Source organism: Podarcis cretensis, assembly GCF_951804945.1.
Source record: "Podarcis cretensis genome assembly, chromosome: 10".
Classification (NCBI taxonomy): domain Eukaryota; kingdom Metazoa; phylum Chordata; class Lepidosauria; order Squamata; family Lacertidae; genus Podarcis; species Podarcis cretensis.
In genome coordinates this window covers 67,317,961-67,343,406 of record NC_137179.1, presented here as the reverse complement: position 1 = coordinate 67,343,406, position 25,446 = coordinate 67,317,961, and the positions used below count along the sequence as shown (strand labels likewise).

The following is a 25,446-nucleotide window of genomic DNA, read 5'->3' as shown; positions in this document are numbered from 1 at the left end:
GTGGTTCCCCCCCCCCCCAAGCATATGCTTAATGGTTAATCCAGCCCCGCCTGAAGGATATAGGAGGGGCCTCAGCTTCCTGGCCCCTGATCACAGTGATGATTTCATCACTATGTGCCAGGGAGAGAGAGTTTTCCTATCCCTAAATTCTCTGTATTGTAGTTGTGACAAGATGTCTGCATATGCTATTTTTTTAAAAATACTGTAATGACACAGGCAAGGTCTGCAACTTACAACACCAATAAATATTCATTCCATCAACTGTAGACTGGGGCAGATTTTCCTCAAGTATAAAGTACAATGTTTTGCTGATGCAGCAAACTGCATTCAAAACCCTCCCTGAGCCAACTGTAAGGCTGACCAGCTAGAATATCATTAACGCAGACAAAAAAAACTTGGGGCACTTGAGTGTGAGAGCAAATTAAACATGCAAGCTTCCTGCCAGACCAAATGCATTGTGTATGATGAGCCAACAAATTTGTATCACTTGAGATGCGTTTGAGCTTTGTGTAACTGAACAGTACACTCCAAATTCTTCGGCAAAGCAAAAGCCTTAGCCCAGGAGTCAGCAAACTTTTTCAGCAGGGGGGCAATCCACTGTCCCTCAGACCTTGTGGGGGGCCGGACTAATTTTTTTTTTTTTGGGGGGGGGGGGGGGGGATGAACGAATTCCTATGCCCCACAAATACCCCAGAGATGCATTTTAAATAAAATCACACCTTATACTCATGTAAAAACACACTGATTCCCGGACTGTCTGTGGGCCAGATTAAGAAAGCAGTTGGGCCACATCCAGCCCAACTAGTTTGCCTATCCATACCTTAGCCTTTCACAAAGAAGGGCCCCTCTCTTACAGTTTTGAACTTTGTCAAAGGCTTGGAAAGTTTACATCTCGTAAACCATCCCTGTTTGAAAGCCATGGAAACACGGGTGGTGGGGGGGGGGGGATCAAGTCTGTTACAAAGAAAGCTGATTTTTCTCCACTGCCAGCTGCCCTGCTGGATTACAGCTCACTTGACTGGTGGGCGATAATGAAAAATATCTTGCCACATACTAACTGCCACTAACAAAGAAATGTTTTGAAGTTAGATTTCTCCCTGGTGGGAGTGTGATACAATTTTTCTGCTTATGCATAGTTTGATAAAGTATGTGATCAAATGATTCTATTCAGACGGCTTGTGAATATTCCTGGTTTCTCCCTGTTCCATACAATTCTCAGAACCTATGACGTTAGGCATCTGCCATCCTTTGCTCATTTTGAGCAACTGCTAGCTCCTCCTAATACAGGCCGTAGATGAGCAGCCTAGGAATAAAGGGAATCTACTTCCTGGCTTGCAAACGAGGAAGAAGGAGCTTCCTGGAGACGAAGACTGCTGGGATTGTCAGACTCCCCAAGCCCTTTCACAGATGCTGTTTGCACTGATTCTGTTTGTATCCTCTGGCACCTATTTTGAAACTCTGCATATTTCCAAAATCCTGCAGGTCCGAAGTGAAGTTATTCCAACGTTAAAACGACCACACGGGTATGCTTACATATTAATAGCTGGTATTCACAAAGATTCATGGGTGTACATATGCATGTAAAATCTTAGTATTTTATTAGATGTAAACTTTAGAATATTGTTGAGCAATCCATCCAGAAACCCAATATGGGCAAATTTTCTATGACAGTTCCAATAACTTTCTCCAAGGGAGAAGGCAAGCATACAAGTCTCTGTCTACTCCAGCCCCCCCCCCCCCCAGTTATTCACTTGCTGCTGCCTTTTCTACCTAATCCTTCTTAGGAGAGCTCCTTGCTGGTGGCTTTCCATCTCAGGCACCCAGTTGCAGGATGCATTCTTAATTTTCTTCAGGTGGAGTTGAAGCAGGTTGAGACGGTGGTGGAAAGGGAGGGAATGGACTGAACAACATTTGATTTGTCAAAATGCTTGTCTGTCACTTCAAGCCGTGAAGATGAGCAGGCAGCACATCTGAAGAATGTGCTGTGATCACCCTCTATAGTGAGCAACCTTTGTAATATTTATGTCTGTCTCCTTATTACGTAATATTATTCATAGGAATATATATATATACATAGCCCCATCATAGCAAGATTCTGTAACTGCACAAGCATTAGGATCAAAGCAAAGATCTTTTAGCTGCATAAGCACTAGAGTATGTGTTGCTACAGGTAGCAATTAACTGTTAGGGGAATTTTTTTTTTTTATTTTTTATTTTTTGCCCTTTCTACTGATGGTGGCAAACACAATGTTGTGCTAGCCTTCCAGGGGTGCTGGGCTGAAAGAGGAGTGAACATATGGGGCAGTTGTTGACCCCACAACCCTATTCTGAACCCCTGAGCAGTAGCATCAGTAAGCACCTATACCCAGCACAGTATCTCTGAAGTAGTGGCGGGCAGATTGGAATCATATAGGCCCTCTGATATTAAAGAGTTAATTTATAAGACTGGGCCTTTAGGAATCTCTTTCCAATAATCAGATGTGCATGAACCCATCTGCTACCAGTTTGAAAGAAAACCACCACACAGCAGGCCTGCACAGTGATATATAATACTAATATTTTGAATTGCCATCCCATTTATATACCAATTTACCAAGCACAAGTTTTCAAACAGCTGAAATATCCAATTTATAGACCATGTTTGTGACAAGAAACATTAACAAAGTTATAAAGTTCACATCCACATTCAATTCACACTCTGAAACAGATGTTATTTTCAGTCACAGCCTTGTTACAATAATCTTCTCCAATGATACTGTTTATGCAGATAATCCTTCCCAATCCTTTAATGAATTAGTTCTGAAGGCACTGGGACTAATATCGTTGATTCTATCTCTCTGACTACGATCTCTGTTGGTGACAACTGCACCACAAATTGTGAAAATAATTGCGTGTGGAATTTCAGTGAATCCTCATTTCAGATGTCATCCTTTTGTTATATGCTGCTGCTCCAGCCATCTATGCCCCGGCACCATAAAATGAAGTCATCAGCTGACCAAGACATAGGGATCAAGACAACCAGGTGGAAAGTACCTTTATGGCTGCCTAGTCTTGAAATGATCTTGAAGCACTACAGAATGAAGTTACAGACAGGCATCTGACACACTGCTGTATAACAAATGGAAGACACTCAAGTGTGCTAAAATAACATTTCAAAACATACCTTGTGTTCTCTAATAATCTGGTAATGTCTACGGCTATAACTCTAAGCATATTAACCAGGAAGTAAATCTCACTGAACTCAACAATACATATTTCTGACTAGATAAATACATTTCTGATTAGTTTGTAAGATCTAAACTGACAGTCTAATTTCCAAGCTCTAAGAAATGGAGTTGGGTAGTTTGTGGGCAAAATATTTTCATCAAGGAATGACTAAAAGTGCAACCCAATAATGGTTTTAGTTATTCTGTGGATATTCAGCTGCAGCTACAAATGGAGGAATGGTAGAACACATGTTATGGATGCCAATCAGACAATTCTGAGAGGTATTGATCAGCAAATAAAATGAGGACAGAACAGCTATACTACAGCTACATCATACAAAGATCCATTCACTGTTCAACTAGATTATACCTAATTAGGATAACCTTGTCCTTTAATGTTATAACAACATGTCACAAAATTATTAGATTTGATTAAGTGCACACTATGTTTAATTCCTTACCGATATAATACAAGTGCATGATTTTATCTGCATTCTGTAGATTGCCTTGAATTTTATCTGTTTTAAAAGGCATACAGATGAACTGAGCTAGAATTTGATTCACTTTCTTAGTAGTTTTGATTTCTGACTGTGCCATCTACATTGTGCTGTGCTTGGGCGTGTGGCATCATGTCTGCACAATATTGTATAATAACAGGATACTTCTAAGCACATGCAATAGGTGTATATCTGAGATGAACAGAATGTGTTCTGTGAGCTCCATCCAGATATAAAAAAAATATATTTTAAGACTTGGCACCTATCAATTGATAGATGATTAAGCTTATATACCTTTAATACTTGTGTAGATAGGAAAATACTAGCAGTTGCAGGTTATCTAAGGGCTGTGACGGTGGTTGAAATTCTTTCTACCCAGGTACTGTAGACTCAGAATCCTTATACTAGACTCAGTCTGGCAAGCCGTTAAGACACATCAACAGTCAGCATTCTTGCATGCACACATGTTCTCTCTAGGAATCTAGAGAGACAGGGAATCTCAATGATTCATTGATTTGGCTATTTTGCATCCTTTGCAAAGAGGATGAAGTTTCCACCTCAGCCATCCCCTGGGATTGTGACATATACCCGACCTTTACCTTTATTGTAAAGGTAACTGTTGCCACCACACTTAAGACTTTGAATGTTCATTCCTCCAGGTTACAGGTTTTGGGAAGGGAGAACAAAAAAGTTATTGCTATGTATTGCCACAGTAGAACATGCTCCTCCTTAACCTCTTCTGGGGAAATGGCTAGACTGAATTGCCAGTGAGGGGCTGGTGTACAGCTGCAGTGTTTGTTTCATGATAACTTGTGTAAGTCACCACTATGGACACCTTCTGGAAAGAGCTCACTGCTCCTAAAAAGTGCTTTCAGTAAAAGTGGCCTAGCTGTATGGATTCTTCTGACTGCTGGATTTTATTTCCTTGTAAGTTGGGCACATTACTACACATTGTGTAGTGAAGGTGTGGCTGGCCACAGATCTCTCTTCAACTACACATTTCCATATGGATCCTATTAGATTGTGATTATTATTATTTTTCATCCATTCGGAAAACTGCTAATCTAAACTATCTGGAATAAAAGGTGTTTAGGTTCTAGGTTGGTCGATGACTTTTCAACAAATTAAAGGTATATTAATTCCAAAACACAAATATCATTACTATTAATAACTCAGAAATCAATTCTAACTGGCACATTCTCAGATTGCAATCTAAACAATTACCCTGGTATTTACCTATGACGTTAGATAGCATTGTTCTCCAGAGGATAACAGTGAGATAACTAGGGACTGGTATACAGTGGAGCAAATGATAATCTCAGAGGTACAGTATGACTGTGGTCACATAACAGGTGACTGCTATCATCATGCAAAACCTGTTTTCCAGAAGGAAGTGAGATAATCTATCTTCCAGTTGCAGAGGCAGCCAGGGCTGCAGAATATGTTATGCTACCACAAATGGCTCTTGCATTTGTTGACTGGAGATTGCAGAGGTGTATTTTTTCATATATGCTTTGCTCAAAACAAATTGCCCAATCAGCCTGTCAAGGCCGCTTTACATACCTACCAATGGAAAAACAAGCTGCAGAATTCTGTTGACTGTTACACAGCATGTTAGGATTTAAGAGGCTACTCTCTAATTTTCATTAAGTGTATACAATTGTTAGTATTTGTTCAAATTGTGTAATTTGCTTTGGCATTCCCATGAAAAAGACATGCTCAATTTAATTTTGGATAAAGCTTCACTTTGTATTAAAGAAAAGATAATTTAGTTGGTAGATTAAAGATAACATGATTCACAGCAAGGGGATTTGGAAGCACATCAAAGATTTTAATTTTAAAAACTCCTGCTCCACAAAATCAGTCAAAGTCCTGTTTTCTTTTCAAGACTTATTGCAGGTGGTGTAATAAGTTAAAGATACCTGTGAAGCCTTGAAACTTTACAACATAATTCATCCAAAGTGGAAACACTGGAATTTAGATGCACTAAGTAAGGGAATGAAATTCTTCCAAGTTTTAAGGAGGTGCATTTGTGATTAAGGGATCTTTGTAGCAATTGTGTCTCATTTGCCTCAAATGTTAAGAAAACAACAAAATGTTATATTTGCCTATTTCTATCATCATGAATTACCGGTATATCTATCAATTTTTTCAAATAGTATAGTAAAAATTAGATTGATACTGGAGGTTTCCTGGTGGTCACCTGTCTATTTGAATAAAGTTCTTTTTAAAAACTCTCTCGTTATGTATATATTTGTGTGTGTGTGATACACAGTATGCAGAACTTGAAGAGATGCTAGTTATTACAAGTGTTTCAGAGAGAGGGCCATGTAAAGAGATCAGCATATAGATAAATGCAAATATGTTTAGGGAGCAAGAGAACTTTGTCTTGCCTTGGTTGCTAACACTGGCTAAACAACATAGTATTGAACCATTTTAGTAGAACAGAGATGAAATATACAGGAAGAACAACGCTAAAACAGAAATCCAGAATGGTAAGGTAATAGATATGCTGGGAGAGGAAGGAGAAAGCAATAGAGAGACCTAGAAATAATGCAGATATGAAATTAATAGAAAAGCTGCCTTACTTTCAAACCTGCTCTATTTATGCAGTTTAAGTAGAGCAATACACTGGAGTTATTATGACGTGTCTGAGTTGTATCAAGTTTAGACATAACATCCATTTATCTTGGCACAGCCCATAATCCCTAAATTATCTATGTCTTAGCAAACCCCTCATAGTGCTTTTTTAAAATCTTAGTCCTCCTTAAAACAAGAGTCTGCCAATGAATTGCCTCCAAATATATACCACTGGAGGCAAAAGTGCTGTTCTCTGCCTCAGTCAAACAAGGGATGGAATCCTGACGAGAAAAGGGGAGCAGAAGGCAGGGCTGTGGCTTAGCCTTGCTTAAATCACCCACCCAGCAGAGGCTAGTGCGCACTGCATGTGTGCCAACAATACACCAAAAGGCCACTAGAGCTTCTGTAGCCTCAGAGAGGACCAGAAGTTTCCTCTACTGTTTCTAGTAAGATTCAATAGGCAGTTGCTTCAATGCAATAATTCCGTAGCGTCATCCTAACAACCTTTCAGAAAGATCCACCATGAACAAGCTTTCTTCAGATGCCACCATTTGAGGTATGGAGGATGACTATTTGCTGGTGGGACCACCAACTGTGGAATGTCTTCCCCAGACGAGCTTACTAGGCACCAACCTTGATGTTACTTCAGTGCCAGAAAAATGACTTTTTATTTTATTTCCCCTGACTTTTTCATCCTCTGTAAATTGCCTTTGTTTGTTTGTTTGTTTGTTTTTATTTTGCAGACTACTTTCATATAGTGGTGTTCTAATGCTTTTGTTTTAATCTGTTTTACTGCAATTTTAACTTCATGTACATAACCTGTTGCAGGGTGAGGAATTAAGTAAATAAAAGCTAGACATCTGCCTGGCATGTGACTGTGATCTGATCCTGAGACTGCTTGCACCAATTTTGTTCCCAAAGCAGCATATTAATTTACTTGAGCTCAGAGAGGCAGAATCTGGTTTTTAGAATAGGTGCAAAATTAGCTTGTACACAAAATTTGCAAAGCATTTTCCCACCTATTTTCAAACATGAATAATTATACTGCAAGAAGACATCTATCACTTGGGGGTGGGGAGAGCAAAAGAATCATGAAAATGAGACAAAGGTTTATTTTTAACCAGTGTGTTGGATCACTTTCCTTTTTAAAGAATACCCTGGAGCTGTCTCAAGTCCTTATCTTTTTGGCAGCTGCTTAGAATTCTAAACCAACAACCACGCTAAGAAATCCAGACTTCAGCTGATATATGCTCCTTTTCCCAGGCTTCTTGGCCAATGGGCAGGAATGGCTTCAGCAAAAAAAACCTATGAATTACTCTATCATCTGTCGTTTTATCAGCTTTCTATTAAAGCTACTTTCTGAAATAACACCCAAACGCAGAGTGTTTCTTCAGATTGTAAGGAAATTTATCACGGGGTCCAAGCACACAGATGAAACAAGCTACAAATATTTGTAATTGTATGGCAGGGAAGCAAAATAAGCAAAATAATACTGAAAATAAAAATACACGCAGGAATGGGTAAGTTTCCTTCATAAAAGAACTTAAAGCAGGCTGAAACAGTGGAATTGCTCATTTTGTTCACACGCTGAACCATGGCTGAGGGTTACCAGAATGAGCAGCAGCGAGCCCTAGGCTTTATGTGCAGCTGCAAGGACCAGTTTGGAAGCCTTTGCTTTCATTTTTGCTTAACCACAGCTTGTTGTGATGTCCAAAGCCAGACAAACCATAGTTCATATGGTTTCTTGAAGCAAGCCAATTTCAAACCATGGGGTATGAAGATAGGTGGTTCCAACAAAACATAATTAAGATTGCTTTAGTCACAGAAGTGGTCCAGCCAGCCATTTGGAGCCAATATGTGGAGACTTCATGAATATCCTGAATCTCTATATTCAAGCTATAATATGATTTTCAATGACACAGCATCCTTATTGATATAATTCTTTTGTCTTCTTTTCATCATCCTGTATACCACTAAACAGCAACTAGTTTACCCAGAAGGCTGCTTTGAGAATGGACGCAGAGTCAGAAGGCCAAGACTCCTACGTCCTCATAAGAGGTCTACTAACAAATCAGGATGCTACATATGCTACTCAATTGACCCACCTCTTTTCGTCATGGTTTGGCAACTGGCGAGAGTAAGAAAGAGTCTATCAGGGAACTGAATTTGTCTGAGGTAAGTTTTCAGCTACTGACTCCTGCTATGTGGTTTAAACATGAGAACCCTCTATATATAATCCAAATTGTTTTGGCTACAGAAGCAGACCAGGTAACCATTTGGAGCAGCACAATTCAATGGGAAATGCATGTCCAATCTCTCCTTGGCTTTGGTACAGTTAGCTCTCCATGTGTATTGAGACTCTGCTGTGTTTCAGAATTCTCTCGGACAACTAGGGAAATCCTGAGGTCCTCTTTTAGTTTGCATCAGAGTGTCTTCCCTCTGGAGTTGTCACTCTGCCCCGCCCTACCCCATCCTGCCTAAAGTGCCAACCAAACCATGAGACACCCCTGAACATTATAATACTTGAAACATTTGAAAACCCAGAGACCTGCAATACATTTACAAGCTTATCATGTGATGGAAAAAATCCTACTCTCATCATTTTGCTTCCTAAGCTTAGGAAGACAATGCATTGTGTACCATTAAAGTGCTAATTAATCAATCAGCAATTGTATGAATATATCCTCCATCTCATCAAGAAGCAACTATATTCCTCATAAAGTTCCCAAGCAGAAATTATTGATCATGCTAATGATGAAATCATTAAGTCAAGTCAGCCAGGGTTCTTGGACTTTTATCAGCTGATAATCAAGGCACGATCCAATCAAACCACCATCTTGAAGCCCCATTTAGTGTGTGCTTAAATATTTCTAATTGAAATTAATGACACTAAAATGTGCTTAAGTTTGACTGGATTTTAAGTGGTGTGCCAAATACTTACTATAAACTCTATGGAGGATGTACTTAACTAAGACAAAGAATTCTAATCGTTGAACAGGCCAACGAAAGCATGATGGCATCAGGGATTCAGTGCCATTATAACAAGATACAAAATTGAACAATGTAAGAGAAACACCAAACCTTATCCACCAATTAAACTCTTCAGAATGTGCAACAGGTAACATTTTTACTTGAAATGCAGACTCAAGATTATATATTTCTTAAAACCTCAGAGACAACATGGTAGAGCCAGATGCTTTAGAAGTGGCAATTATTTGCTATTATCTTCAGTCTAAATTGTTAAATTGAAAATGGCATTCAGCCAATGAATTCAGAGCTATTTCTTTGTTTATGTTGTTTTTTCTCTCCCTGGATATTTACCAAGAGCTTCTGACTTAATTATGCTACAAATACAGCAACAACAACAACAAAAAGAATCTGAATAATTGCTCTCTTTACGTTTAAAAATAAAGAAAGGCTTCCCCTGAATCAGCAGTTTCTTATGACAGGAGGAGTTCAGTGCACAAAACAGAGCTCTTACTCTCACAAGTTGAAACCCATATTGTTCATTTAAAGGAGGATGCTGATCTGTATGCAACCTGCTGGACTTGATTTTCTAAGGCTTTACATAGACTTTAATGCACCACTGCCTAGTGGACAGCAGCCATGGCAGCCTCACTGGCAGAGATACAGAATCTTACACCAACAGTGCTAAGGGTTAGAGCCAGCCACTCTATTGCTCTTTTAAAGCAGGGAGTATTATGTCTCATATAAATACTTCCATCCCAGCAACATGCTTTGGCTAAATGTAGGTCCACTGTACAAGTCTAAAGACTGGCTCTGGTTCTCTTGAGCAAATAAGCTGGCCAATTTGAATGAAGAAGAATTCAGTTCACAAAAATATATCCCAAACATGTTGCCTTACCTTGTTATAGTACTGCACCTGGACAGAGTGCCACTGCCCATCACTAACCCCTCCTGGAACAAAGGGGGCAACTGTCGTAGTGGTTTCCCCTGAAAGGTTGCATGAAAGAGAAAGAAAAACAGTCATCTTATAAAGTTCCACTACACTCTCATCTTTGTAATTAACAAAAATGTTGATTAGCAGTTGAGGGGAAACTTTCCATTCTTCTTCCTGCACTTGACTGCACTGAGGGCAGGAGTGGAGAGAGGGTTGCCTTTCTCCAAGTTATGCATTCATTCATTCATTCATCATTGGCACTGGCATCATTCTCACATTTAGAAAACAAAAGCCAAGAAGGTATTGACACTTAAATTCCTTCACAAATAAATGACAACAAAACGACTAGCTGCAGAGTATAAACTGTGTTTACTATAAACTTTGGCTTGATATAAATTATGATAATGCAAACAATATTCAAATTTGTTAATTACGCTCCTACAAATATAGAGGATTACACCCCCTATATCTAGTGTTCTGGCGCTTAAGAAGGTGGCAGTCCTCAAATTTTAACTAAAGAGTGAAAACACTTTTCCTGACAAAAGGTAAATATTTAGGGCAAATACAGATTGTGCAAACAGTTGTTACCCACAGAAAGAATGTGCGTTTTTGTGGCTTTCTTGTTTTTCCAGGCTGGGGTCTTACAGGACTGTCAGATAAGGTGTGAGGGAACAAAGAAAACATTTTTTGCCCTAGAAAGCTCCAGGAGTTCTAACCTTGCAATTAATGGCATTGCTTCCTTTCTTTTCCGTTAAAATGTCTTTTAAAGATTGGATCCGATAAAGCAGAGAATGTCAGATTAATTGTGCATACCAGTACAACCAGCCTGGTGACTATTCACTGCTGTTCTGAGGTAAGAACAAACATCTACAGCAAAAGTACACAAGGTCCTGTCAAATTGGTCAGGCAGAGTTTGTTATGAATGACTACTTAGACAAAAAGTTTCCATTAGAGAAGAATAAGAAAAGAAAAGAAAACACTAAAACCCCCCCGATGCATACGATAAACCACTGTATTTCTAGCTGTATTCATGCAAACGTTTCCTTCAGTTTAACATACACACCTGCTCAGTTTATACAGACAGGCGTTAAACTGAAAGAAGAACACAAATACAGCCTCTTTTTAGAGGTTAGGCATTTCCTAATTTCTGCAACACTGACAAAAACAAGCAACGCAGAAGTAAGGCTCCCCTTATCTCAGTCCCCCACAAAAAGAAAAGCTACTTCCATAGTAGGAAGCATTAAAGTTTCATTTCATAACAGTCGTAAACTGTATGTGCTTGTCTTTAAATCTGTGACAACTTTCCAACTTCTGTTTATTTTACAACATTGGTTATTCAAACAAAGTGGAAACTGAAAGCATTTCTGTTTGCCCAAGGTAGAGCATCTGATTTTGGGCAGCCCCCACCCACTCTGTTACTCACTGCAGCCCTCTATACCTCCTACAAAATGTGCTCCTGGAAGTTGGGCAACCCTTGGGAACAGTTTGGTATATGGATTAGAATTCATACCTGGCTGGTGAAAACTGAATGCCCCGCCCCTGCCTTGCACAAGAGTAAGCACTTTCCACACCACTGAATTATATGTTGTGATTTTGCCCCATGTTGTCCCTCAGAGGCTTCTATACTCAAGAGTTTGTACATGTAGGTCATGGTTGCTGAGATGCTTTGTGACCTTTATTTGCTCATATTACAGAATGCAATGTGAATCAGATGTAAGGCTATGTGTCACTTATTTTATTAAAGGATAGTTTTAAAATGATGCGCTGTATCTATTAGCATCAGGATCTATGCCTGAGCAACAGGACTTCTTCTCCCTTTCCAGCCTTCCCAACCTGCTGTGAAACAGATTCGGGGAGGGGACTGGGGGGCACATGGGGAGAGGAAGTCCTGTTGCATAGATGGAAATCCTTGCACTAAGAGGACTACTTAATTGCATACAACCCAACAGCCCTTGTATCAAGTCACCCCAAAGTAGCTGCACGTGACAAATTGTGACCAGATGGGAATGCATAATAGCATTAAAAATAAAATTCAACCAGTTCAATGGGGCCCAAAATACTGGTATCACTTGCACCCACGCTGACTGCAGGCACTGAAATATTGCTTTATACATCGGTTTTTCTTGCTGGATCAGAGCACTTGACTCTCCCCTGACTTACAAATTTTCCATTTTAAAAGGGAAATGTTTTCATGGATATGATTTTTCATGAAGCAGACTTGTGATAAAGGAACACAGCCATGCTGATAAAATTTAATATCTCAAAGATCTTACGTAGTATTTAAGAATGTATATACAAGTATGGCAGTCCTCTTTTTCTCTGTTTCTTCTCTACAGTATTTTAGCACAAATCTTTCGCAAATAACGTCTGGCTTATACAGACACAAAACAGGACAAGCAGCCTTCCTCTTGCATCACTATTGCTCTTTCTTAATAAAAAAAGTGCTTGAGGGTGCAGACACCAACAAATAATTGATACCATCTAGACAGAAATCTTCTCTGGTTACTATATATACCATAGGTTGATTTCCAATTAGACTTAGCAGATATAGAAAGTATTGCTTTGGGCAAAATGCTTCACATCTAATTATATCTCTTGCATGAAAGTGTAGGAGAGTGCATTTAAGGTCCAGAATACTCACACACCAAAGCTCCTATGACTCTCAGAATTGATGCACAGCTTACTTAAGCCAGCATATGTGGGTTTCAGCCTTTTTAGTTTTACTGAACTCAATAGCCACCAGCACCCAGCAACTTCCTTAAAATGTGCATTTTTATGCTTCCTTCTCCATTTCTATGAAGCCCATCCCTCTACCTGACAACCCAAAAACCTATTGTCTTCAATTTTTAAAACTGTGCCCTGGCTAACAGATCCAACTCATCTTAAAGACAAGGTGTGTTGCTGCTTAATGAGTGTAAAGGAAATACAAATAAGTTTCAGTCAATTAAGCTTTCATCAGACATGCATAAAAGAAGTGGTAGAGACCACATACGTTTCGACAGTTAACATAATCTGCTTCCATGATCACTTTCATAAACCTAAGACCATCTTAAGTGCAACTATAATATTCCTATTGTAAACGGAAACATTCAAATGCAAAAACACCCCAAAGCATAATTAGATTGATTTATGCTTTTAAAAATCTCAGTTCCTTGTTAATACTTTGCACCCATGAACAGGGAAACTAACTGAATTTAAATTGGTAAGAATCATGGGTTACTTTATACCAGGAACGCTTACCCGTTCTCGACCCTTAGCCTCCTTTGAAGGCCAGCTGTGGTGTGTGTGTGTGTGTGTGTGTGTGTGTGTGTGAGAGAGAGAGAGAGAGAGAGAGAGAGAGAGAGAGAGAGAGAGAGAGATGCAGACACCCAGCAAACTCACACACAGAGACACAGGGGAAGCCGAGCTGTGGCTGTGAGGAAGAGATAAAGTGCTCTGAAGAGCAAACACAGATTTTTTTTCTACCTGCAGTGCTGAGCTGGGAAAAGAACCTCTCCTCTTAGAACTGCCCTGCTGTGATGGGAAGATAAAGTGCACTTTCTGCTCTTCAGAAAGCAAACTCCGAAAAGCAAAGATAGTGACTTTCCTCCCCATTATCGGCGCCACACTTCTCCCAGCCTACAGCTGCAATGGAAAGAAAGACCACCTGAGCGTTCTTCCTCACCTTGCAAAGGTGCCTTGGTTTTCTTCCTCTTGTGTGCCACTACTGTTAGGAGGTCTTAATGCTCAGAAAACTAGCAGGAGCATTATCTTTTAAAAACAAAATTACTGTCCTGGAAGGCTTGGGGTGTCAAAAGTCATATATTCAAAAAATATGCTAGGTATATCAGCTTGGGAAGGAAGCTGCTCTGAACTGTGGGTAGAATGGAGGCAATTTTGGAGGTTCTTGCTCCCCACTGCAGCCTCTAGAGGAGTTGCCAACCCTCTGGAGTACTTTTTAAAACATAAATAAAGTTTTTATTTATTTTCATGGTACAGAAGATAAATTTTGAGGAAAGAATTATTACAACAGTAAAGGCCAATAACTCGTCCTGATGAAATACAAACTTTTACCATGTCATTGTGTTAAAAGTTTCATTTGATTACTCTAAAAGATCATGCCACATTTTCCCATGAGTGCTGGTTTGATTCCTGCCACAGTCTGAACAATTTATGTATTCAATAAAAATTTGCCATACATTATAAAAGGAATATGGATTGTGTTTGCCCTTTGCCGCTCTCACCTGGCATGTTAAGTTTCCTCTGGAGTACTTTTAAGCCGTATGTCAACCATCTCAAAATGTTTAAACCCAAAAAATAGCTTCTTCAATGATATCAGAATCAGAGTTCCAAAAGACTACATCTTTGCCTTATGCACATCAAGAACCAATCCAGCAGTTTTCAGTATTTCTGGCAGTTTTTTGAATTCCCTTCTTTAGTTCATTTAGTTACAGTGCCTGATGCCTGTTAGTTTGGGAGTAAGTCCCATTGTGTTCCATGGGGCGTACTCACAAAAAAGTGTGAATAGGATTGCAGCATGAGGCACTGAGCACAGTGGAACTTGCTTCTGCTACACATGAATAGTGTTGCCCTGCTATGCGTTTTAATTCACTTAAGTCGAAAATAGGCCTACTTTTTGCTGCACTTTCTATTTTCAGCCACTGTGTGAATGGTCTGGTACAAAATATTGGGGGCATGTGCTTCAGTTTAAGTACATGAATGGTCCCATTGACTGCTAAAGCAATTTGGGAACACTCAGTACCTTCTAAAATTAGGCACTCACAGCTCACTACTGTAGCAATGAATCCTTCAATGTAGTGTATAGTTGACAATGAAAACTTCTCATTCTGTTTTATAAAACCCATCATGTACTTTATGCAATTGTAAAGTGCGATACACACTTTAAAGAGCATTAAGTTGTACAAAATTGGAATTTCTGAGTAAGCATGCATAGGCTTATAATCTTATTTTGAGCAGATCTCCTAATAGTCTAAAATCCATTTGCTTTGTGACTGTAAATCCAGTATTTGTTCCAGTGAACAGAACAACTGCAGACATTTTAGAAATACCCATGCACTAATTTGTTTGAAAACCACAGGTTTTGACCTATCATTTATATCTATATCTATAGCTGTATCTATATATTTTTTATCTCTATCTATCTATCTATCATCTTCTACATCTACTGCCTTTCTTCTTAATGGTTCATGGGATCAAAATCATACTTCTCACTCTAACACAGTATCCCCCAACTCCTCCCCACTCATGGACTAGGGGTATATGTGTGTGTGTGTGTGTGTGTGTGTGTGTGTGTTTGTGTGTGTCTTGGTGGACTACTTAATGATTTTCCACCTGTAATGTGCTGTGCTAGATGCTGTAAAAAGTTCAAATGTATTTTCACTGCTTCTTTCATTTATTATGTATTGTATCTTACTGTATTGCGATTTGAATTGCATAGAATCCAAACTGTAATGCAACAAAATACAGTGTCAGTAATAAATGAAGCACTCAAAATACAGTTAAAAACAGTGTGAATATTTAATATTTACCACTTCCATCTTCAAAGAAAGAAATGGCATGAACCTCCTAAATGGAGCTTGTGGACCCACAGTCCACAGCTTAGGAACCCCTGCTTTAGTCCATCACCAAGCATAGCCATGTGGAATTGCTGTTTTGTGCTTTTTTAAAAAATCTGGATACAACTGGGTGACTCACGCTACTGAGTTACCGTCCAGTTTCACTGATACATGCACACATTCAATAAGGAGCTACTGCTGGCTTTAGCAAGCAAAAAAGCCAGAAATGTCTTACCTGCAGAGAACGTCAGCTGGATCTGTTCTTCAATTATTTCAAGTGCAATAAAATCATGTTTTTCATTAAAACGCCCATTGTAGAGAAGCAGAGCATTCCTTTCCCTGGTTGCAAACCTAAAACAGGTCAGGAAGCACACGGGAAGAATTATCTACAGCAAAGTTGCTCCGTAAACAAACCTCTTAAGAATTTCCCGCCACTGTGTTAACAAAGAATGGACGCTTAGTATATTCCTAGCTGTAAAATGGAACCTATTTCCTTTGTAATGTATCATATATTAGCAAAATGTCTGAAATTGTACCTACGAAGAGAGCCGATGACATCACCACAACAGTTTCCTAAATATAATACATTGGGTGGCATTTAGTGCTAGTCCTAATCAGAATAGACTCATTGAAGCTAATGGACATGACTAATTTAGATTTACTTTGCCAATTAATTTTTTTATTGAGTTTTACCAATTTTTAACAAGTTAACATCAAATCCAATATACATTTAAAAGTTGAATCCCCACCCTTCTTCCATGATGTTTTTGTTCCCACCCTTTCCTGCTGCATTTTTCTCCCAGTCAATTTTTGTGGGGCCTGCTATAAGTGCCAACCAGCCAATCAACAGTTACAGTCAGCCTTGCTTGTAAATGAATGAAGAGGAGTGCACTTTAAGGCTCCATATTATTTCTTCTGCAGTTGTGTCTTTATCTGCATCGCGTCCAATGTCCCATTGTGGCATCAGGTACAGAGAAGGTAGCTGTGGTTTGGGGAAAATGGCTTAGCAGGCCAAATTAGGACACCGCTGACTTATTATTATAGTGTTTGGAGCAGATGTGCGAGGTTACAAAAAATGGTGAGTCGAACCAGGCCACTATCATTTTCATGCTTTCTGGAAGCCCAATCATAAATGTCTACTCAGAAGGAAGCCCAACTGTTGTGGGTGGAACTTGTAAGAATCTGATCTTAGAACTGCAGCCTGCATCAAAGACCTGCCTAGCTGTTCTGCGCTATTCGTCATGCAACCACCCATCTCCATCAAGGACATATTACTGGGATGTGTCCAAGAAACTATTTCTTTAAAACTGTGACTGGTTGGTAGAAGGAAGGAAAGGAGAGAGAAAGAGAAGCTCCTCAGCCTTATGGCACACAGCTGACAAGTAATGCAGAAAACGTGACAAGACGCTTAAGAAAAAAGAAACAGCTTTTGATGAATAAGTAGATGATTCTAAGCTGCCTCTACTTTTAATTTAGCTGTTTTTATTGCAGCTGCTTTTTCAGCTGTGATATAGGGCATACATAACCTGCAGCCTTCATGCAATTTAGGAACTAGAAATTTTTGGTTAACTTGCAAGACAGCTTGTGGGCAGGTGGGTTATTTTAAAAACACAAATTGAAATCAAGTGGTGAACTTCATTAGATATGTCTTCAGCTCTTTGCCATGGTTTGGCTTTGTGTGTGAACCAGGTCAGTGATTGGAAATTTTCACTAGAAAGGAAGCAAACTTACATGAGAGAAACAGTGAAATGGAAGCGTTGCCTTAATCCTTTGAAAGTGACAAATGACTCTGGGGGAAAGCTCCTTGTGGTCATCTCGCAGTAAGGTCTCTCATATTCGCCAGCAGGGCATTCGCATTTGAAGCCTCCTATGAGCAGATCGACACACCTCCCACCATTCTTGCACACTCCCGGAGCGCAGCGCCCAGAGCGAGCGTTCACTTCGCAGTACTCTCCTAAAAAAACACAACACAATAAAAAATCCATCCAGTGTGAGGAGATAATAATATGCCTCCAAAACCTTTAGTAGATCAAAAGCATTTCAAGTAGTGACTGATGAACTTCAGCGGAAGAAACTATCATCTGAAATAGGCTATGTATTTATGTCTAATTCCATAAAACAAAGCTGCCCATCCTAGCCTCGTGAGTTAGCTGTTAAGTGCCATGGTCTGCTCTTGCACCTCTGACATAAGACCCCTCCATGCTCTCCCATTACACCAGGCCAGATGTTTCATTCTTATGAAAGTAATTGACACTGTTGCAGAGGAAAGAGCTTCTATTGCATGATTGTGGTGGTGGAATTAACAGTCAAAAGGACTATTAAAATGTCATTAAAAATACACTAACATCAAAAGCATTTCCACCCACACTACAAGGATAGCACCATATCTTGCTGTCTGATCAGAGCCAATCCTTCTGTTACCTAGTAATCACAACGAAGTCTCTCAGGCTACAGTGCTTTTGCATGTTTGAACTGTTGAGAACAGCACAAACCTAAATAAATGGCTAAGTATGGTCTTGCCCTATTGAAACTGGAAGAGTATCTACCAATAAAGCCCTGACTTCTATCTGGAGTGACATCTTACAGAGCCGATGAAAGGGCAATTGACAACAAACAAACAGGGCATTGACATGCACATATGTACTTGCAGAAACACTACAGAATCAAGTAAACAAGAGAACAGGCAGCTGTTTGTATGGTCTGTAATCTTTAAATCACTGCCATTCTTATGGGTAGATAAAAATAGCCCTGGAGTTATTAAATAATAGCACGTTCTTGAATGTAAATTTTGAATAACTACTTGGGTGATCCCTGAACATTTCACCAAGGTCAGGAATGTCTCCTGGCAAGTCAACAGACCTGTTTGCTCATTCTATTGTTTGTCCTCTGTTCCTGTTTGAAACAGTGGTTGCCTTCATATTTAAAAGACCCTCTTTCACTTTCACTCACATCTGAAATCAAGACTGCAAATTTAAGATGTTAGCAACACAGGAGGCAAAGCATAGGAATTCATGGTGGGCTGGGGTGATATTTGTCTTCAGTAAAGGGATGTACGACATAAAGGGGCTATAATGAAATACTAAGAAATAACAATAGAGTGCCAGACCTTATTTGCTGATGGTCTGTTTATGCAGTCATTTATCCTGGGACACCAACTCCTGGACTTGACTGAACTTCTAATTTGTTTACACCTTCAAAATGTGAATGTGATTCTGAAGAAATCTGAATGACTGAACAATGCCTAGTTATCTTGAGGGCTCTTGACCCTTCTCTTCTTCATAAAAAAGCCAAGTGATCTTGTAAACAATCCTATGAATGGGATGGAGGGGGTGGAAGAGTACTGAGTTTGCTAGAGATGCAGAGTGAACTGTGAAAGGCCCACAGAGTAATGGGTTTCTTCCATTGTATAGGGCAGGACTATTGGCTCAGATTAACAACCCAGACAGAACCTGTGAATTCACACTCATGTAAAAACACCTCTTCTCATACTTGTTATCTCCATATGAATAGTAAGAAATAAGATCATCTTTGCTCTTTGGGGTGGTTTACATGTGTACCTGGCAGGTAAGTGGGACACAGTTGCAAGACATAGGCTTCTTCTCTTCCCCCAAAACACACAGAACTTTTAGCATGACCTGAACTGAGGTCCACATGGCTATGCCTCTCATGGGACCTTTTAATTCCTTGAACGTTTAAGCAGGATCTATTCATATACGAATTTGCATACACATGCTCTGGTACACATAAGGTTCTGAGCTTCTGAGCCACACATCATGTGTGAATCAGCTCTGCCTCACACACATTAATATAGTGTTTGCTTTCTGCACACCAATATTTTGACAAAGTCTAGAAAAGTGTGACAGCAATTAAGCCTAAAAGCTAGTGCAGTTGTATTTTAGAATGCTGGGTTAGTATTTGGGAGACCTGAATTAGAATTCTTTGGGCTATCTCTCAGCCTAACCTACCAAACAAGGTTGTTGTCAGAAAAAACAGAGAGGAGGAGAAACACATACGCTACCATGAACTCTTTGGAAGAAAGGTTGGATATAAATGTAACAATAAATTAACTTAAATTAATAAAAAGGCTGCATTGATTCAAAAATTCAAAAGCAATTGTTTCTACATAAGCATGTTTATCTCAGATTGTCTTGTGTGATTTGTGCTCATACTGTATTGTGATGGCCATTGGCTATAAACAATAAAATCTACTGCCATCAGATTGTAAGGCTTGCAAATAAAAGTTTTGGAAGTTTATGTGTCACTTTGATGGTAAGCCACTTAAGCCAGTGAAAATGCTTAGGATTGGGATGCTAATGCTTACGCTGTGCAAATATTTAAATGTGTGAATTGGAGAAAGTGTGGTATGATGTTTCATGTCACTTTATCTCATTAAGGAGGACACTTGTCAGAATTGGAAGCTCTGCATTTCTCACAATAAATATAAACTAATTTTGGGATAAGACAACAAAAATGGGGTAATACAAGAGTGACAGCAGCAATTGGGTGGACAGGCCAGGAAGGTATAAATGTGGTATTCCATGCATATTGTTCCAGCAGAAAGAGAGCTCTCACTACTCCCTCAGATTTCACAGAGGAGCCATGCTAGACTCAGGCATTTCACTTCTAGAAGCTACTGCAGTGACTAACAACATTGTGCTTGTTGAACAGTTCAAGAGAACTCAAAAGCTTTTGTGCCTTTTGGTTGGTCCTAATAAAGTCATTACCCGACTGTTTTTCTACTTATGGACCAAAACAGCTTCCCTGATTTTTTATAATGCTAATAAAGTGTGCATAGTTTACCCTTTTTAATACAACCAGGGTTTTAAAACTATAGGCAGAGATGGAGTAGCTGTTTTCTCCTCCTCCTCCTCCCCTACAGTCTCTCTCTCTGTCTGTCAGTCTCTCTCTCTCTCTCTCTCTCTCTCTCTCTCACACACACACACACACACACACACACACGGGCAGACAATTTGGGATCCCTCTTTTCTTTTTAATTTGGATTTTAAAAAATAATTTAAAGAGGAAAGAAACAATGTATTTGGGATTACAAGTTATTTAGGGCACATCTGCTAACAGCAACAAAAACAACTCCCCCGTCAGCAGAAAATGCAAACACATTCTTAAGATTATATACTTAATTTCCATTGTTTACAAAAGGCTGTCCAGTGTCCTTAATCCATGATGTCAACAGAAGCTGTACAGCAAGCCTAAGAGCTGGCTTTATTTATTTACGAACTTACTTATAGGTACTTGCAGTATTCATGGAAATAAGTACATCATTTTTATCTGATTGGTTGTTAAATGTTCTTGCAACCAAGCCGGGATAAATAAAAATGCAAAGTATGAATAGTTAAAAAAACAAGTAGGGGATCTGAATAGAAAGGAAGAGGGGAATAACAGTTTGCCTAGAAGCTTAAATTTACCCATTTAAGCCTTGTTGAATATACTGTAATCCAGGTTTCAGTTATTTGCAGACACACCTCCATACACCTGACAACTACAAATAGTTTGCCTCAAGCCAGGAATTCAATATGATGATACCCTTTGTTAATTTAGCCTCTGGCTGTGCTGTGCTTATGGGGTTGGGACTCAGGGCCTTGCCATGCAATGTTCTAACTGAGGGCTATCTCTTCCAGATACAGTGGTGCCTCGCAAGACGAAATTAATTCATTCCGCGAGTTTTTTCGTCTTGCGATTTTTTCGTCTTGCGAAGCACGGACTTTGGAAAAGCTTCAAAAATCACCAAAGTCTTCAAAAACCTCAAAAAAGGCTACCATACCGCGTGCTATGAGTTGCTCCTCGAAGTGAATGCACGGTTTTAAGAAAAAGGAAACAAACTTGCAAGACAAAGGAAACAAACTTGCAAGACGTTTCCGTCTTGCGAAGCAAGCCCATAGGGAAATCCGTCTTGCGAAGCAACTCAAAAAACGAAAAACTCTTTCGTTTTGCGAGTTTTTTGTCTTTCAAGGCATTCGTCTTGTGAGGTACCACTGTACTCAGTTAAAAGTGCCATCCTACACTTGCCTACTCAAAAGAAAGGTGCACTGAATTCAGTGTGACCTCCTACCAGTGTGTGTAGTGTGTCCAGAACTGCATAAGAGTGCAAAAAAAAAAAAACCCACTTCATGACATAAACAATAATAATAAAGCAGACCGTGGTTAGTTGAATTCAGTATCTGCAAACAGTAACATGCAGATTTGAGCTACAGTCAATAACTCTGAATGTTAGCAAATCCCCAGTTTGCATTATACAGTATTGAGATATAAGGAGCAATCAGTAAGTCAGTTACTTTGAAGCAATACCCTGCTAACTCTCAGGGTTTAACACAGGATAAACATGTTTAAGATACACACATAAATATTAAAGTTATTTTCAGCACCATGGGTGATACCCAATGCTGGTGATATTAGTGGGTCTACTTTGAGTATGACCGATATTGGGGAAAGAACATAGCTCATTGGCAGAGCATCTGCTTTGAATGTAGAAGGTCCCAATTTCAATCCCTAGCATCTCCATGTAAGACAGATACAGACTTCTGTCTGAAACCTTGGAGACCTGCTTCTGGTCAATGTAAACAATACTGGGCTAAATGGACCAAGGGTCTGGGTGGCGGAGACTGCCAGGTTACCTTGTATTCGCCATCTTGAGCTCATGGTGTAAGAAATGCATGATATAAAGTTATAAATGATAGTAATAAGATAACAGGGCAGTTTCCTATGTTATCAACCAGAGACTTAACTATGCTGAGGATAGCAACAGTTTTTAGTATCAGGAGGAACTGGCAATAGTTGCAGCTATTATAATTCATCAGCCTATCAAAAATGCCAGCTGAGAGCAGCAGGGGCAAGCTTTCAATCCGTTTGCCAGAAAAAGGCAATTGGCAGACAGGAGCAGCCACTGTCCAGGAGAGCGAATAGATGCATCTGCTTGTGGTGGTCTTAGCTGCTCTTGCCAGTTGCTCACTGCCCACTCGGAGCAGCAGATGCATTCACTTACCTTCACTCTCCAGAGTGAGTAGGTAGGCAACTGGCAAGAACAGTGGGGAGAGCCAAATGTTTTGCGTCAATTAAAAAAAACCCCAAAGTGATTAAAGAAATTCACATATAGACATTTTATATCACCCGGGAGGGCATCTCCATGTCTGTGCTCTGTGTCCTTGTAATTTTGTATTCAAAAATACATAATAGAGAAATTAAAGCCCAAAATTTCACGTACAAAAATGTATCTACTTTTAATACAATTAAATCTGCTTTATACTCTTTGCGAACATGCTTTTTATTTTCTTATTTTTTGCTGATAACATTCTGAGTATCTGCTGTTGGATTATTTGCTTTTGAATGGGAGGTTAGCTCTGGTGATGTAATAAATCTAATATTATTGTAGAAAGATTTGAAGATAATAAGTACAAATATAATTTAAAGTCTAAATTTAAAGGTATATGGTTTTGAAAGTAAAGATAAAGTTAAAGGTAATATTGACAAATTTGAAATAGATTGTTAAGATAAATTATTCTTTTTTGGATAAATAAGGGAAGAATTTGCTGAAATAAGGATTAATTTGGAATACAAAAAAGGGAGGTATGAGGAGGTCTAAGACACAAGATAAAGAAATGAAGTTATTTTGATACATTTTTCTTTTCTCTTTTTCTTTTTTTCTTTTGCCTTTTTTCTGTTTTTGTTTGTTTATGTTTTAAATTTTTTTGTATTTTGAAAACTTGAATAAATATTATTTTTTAAAAAATCTAATATTTTGTTTTAATCCTTAAATATATATCATAAATCCAATCATGTTAGAAGAATGTCCAGCTACGTATGTATATATGATAGATAGATAGATAGATAGATAGATAGATAGATAGATAGATAGATAGATGATAGATAGATAGATGATAGCTAGGTAGGTAGGTAGGTAAAGGTAAAGGTAAAGGTACCCCTGCCCGTACGGGCCAGTCTTGACAGACTCTGGGGTTGTGCGCCCATCTCACTCAAGAGGCCAGGGGCCAGCGCTGTCCGGAGACACTTCCGGGTCATGTGGCCAGCGTGACATCACTGCTCTGGCGAGCCAGAGCCGCACACGGAAACGCCGTTTACCTTCCCGCTGGTAAGCGGTCCCTATTTATCTACTTGCACCCGGAGGTGCTTTCGAACTGCTAGGTTGGCAGGCGCTGGGACCGAGCAGCGGGAGCGCACCCCGCCGCAGGGATTCGAACCGCCGACCTTTCGATCGGCAAGTCCTAGGTGCTGAGGCTTTAACCCACAGCGCCACCTGCGTCCCAGGTAGGTAGGTAGATATAGATAAATAATTTTTTAAATTTAAATATGGAAATAACATTCTTAGTCAAAAAGGAAAAAAAAAACAACAACCCCAGACCCAGCAGAACTGATTCTTTGGCATGGTAGCAATTTGATTAATTATTTAGCATCTTGTTATCATGCTAGTTCAGCGCTAATGAGAAGCCTTATTGCAAAGGGAAGTGCATGACTAGGCTGCCCGTTAGGATTCAACATCATGCTGATCAAGCAACCTAAAGGCAAGAATTCATAATACTTGTATTTGTGAGCAACTAATCACAAGAAGTTATACCAAATTCAAATCAGAAAACACCTGCACAATATCTTCCTTTAATATTTCTCCATTGTGCACACACAGCCCTGAAGTCCCATTATGAATAACAATAGAAAGTTCTACTCGGAGGGGAAGAGTTTATGCACAGCCTTAAAGGGAGAAAAATATACTCAGAGTATGTGCAACTCAAATAAAACTCCCCCTGGTAAGGCAAAGGCACAGGTTTTGCATACCTTGGAAAACAGGAACAAAGGAAGTTGCCTTATACTGTGTTAGGACATCTAGCTCAGTATTGTACCTCTGGGCACTTCTCCTTAGCTGAAATTTCAGTGAGCCAGAGGGCATTCTGTGTAATAGTCTGCCACTTTCATGATATAACAGGTTTCCGGTGAGCCAGTAATGGAAATACAGTAATATTGCTAAATAAAGATGCCTAGAGGTCAGGAAAAAGGGAGGCACATATCCACAGTTGCCAAGACAAGGGGCAATGATCGTCCTTCTCTGTGTGCCCTCTCCAAGGGAGGCGTGGAGGGTGGCAACATGAGAACAGCCCTTTTCAGTGGTAGCCCCCTGTTGTGAAATGTTCTCCCCAGGGAGGTGTGCATGGCACCGTCACTGACTGCTTTTAGGAGCCAGGCAGTCGGTGCTTTTCAGCCAGGCTTTTGGAATTAACTTGGATGGATTTAGATACTGTGGACTCCAGGATCCGTTAGACCACCTTTTATGTAAATGAAAGTTTGCCATTTTTATTTTGTTTTGCATTGGTTTTAAGTTTTGTATTACATTGCAAATTGTTCTAAGCTTACTTTTAATTTTAAAAAGTGACTAATCAGTCCAGTATTATTAGTGCAACGGTCAAGAATAAATGAGGAAATACAGAAGAAACTTCTAATGTTGTGTCTCTAAACAGGTCCCAAGCATCTGCGGTGATTTGACCCTCTTGACTTTGCCATTCAATTTCCTTTTTACCAATCCCTTCATTTTTGGGAAGTTTCTTCTATTGTTAACTTATTATCTCCTAGCAACAATATGGAGAGTTAATTTATTTTCTTCTTTAAAGTGTGGGTGACTATTTGCTTTTGCAAAGCAATGGAAAGGTATTCCACATCCACTGGAAACAAACAAAACAATGTATGAAGAC

At 39.4% G+C, this 25,446-nt stretch overlaps 1 protein-coding gene across 3 annotated transcripts in view; it reads right to left on the bottom strand.

The window, feature by feature from the left end:
• Positions 1-25,446, bottom strand: part of CELSR1 (cadherin EGF LAG seven-pass G-type receptor 1) — a 156,456-nt gene that overhangs the window by 61,893 nt on the left and 69,117 nt on the right. For all 3 annotated transcript variants that reach the window (XM_079993997.1, XM_079993998.1, XM_079993999.1), the window contains exons 3-5: positions 17,471-17,693; positions 15,975-16,090; positions 10,149-10,237 (exon numbers count right to left, since the gene is read on the bottom strand). In XM_079993997.1, the coding sequence (XP_079850123.1) occupies positions 10,149-10,237; positions 15,975-16,090; positions 17,471-17,693 (428 nt within the window). The remainder of the gene's footprint in view (positions 1-10,148; positions 10,238-15,974; positions 16,091-17,470; positions 17,694-25,446) is intronic.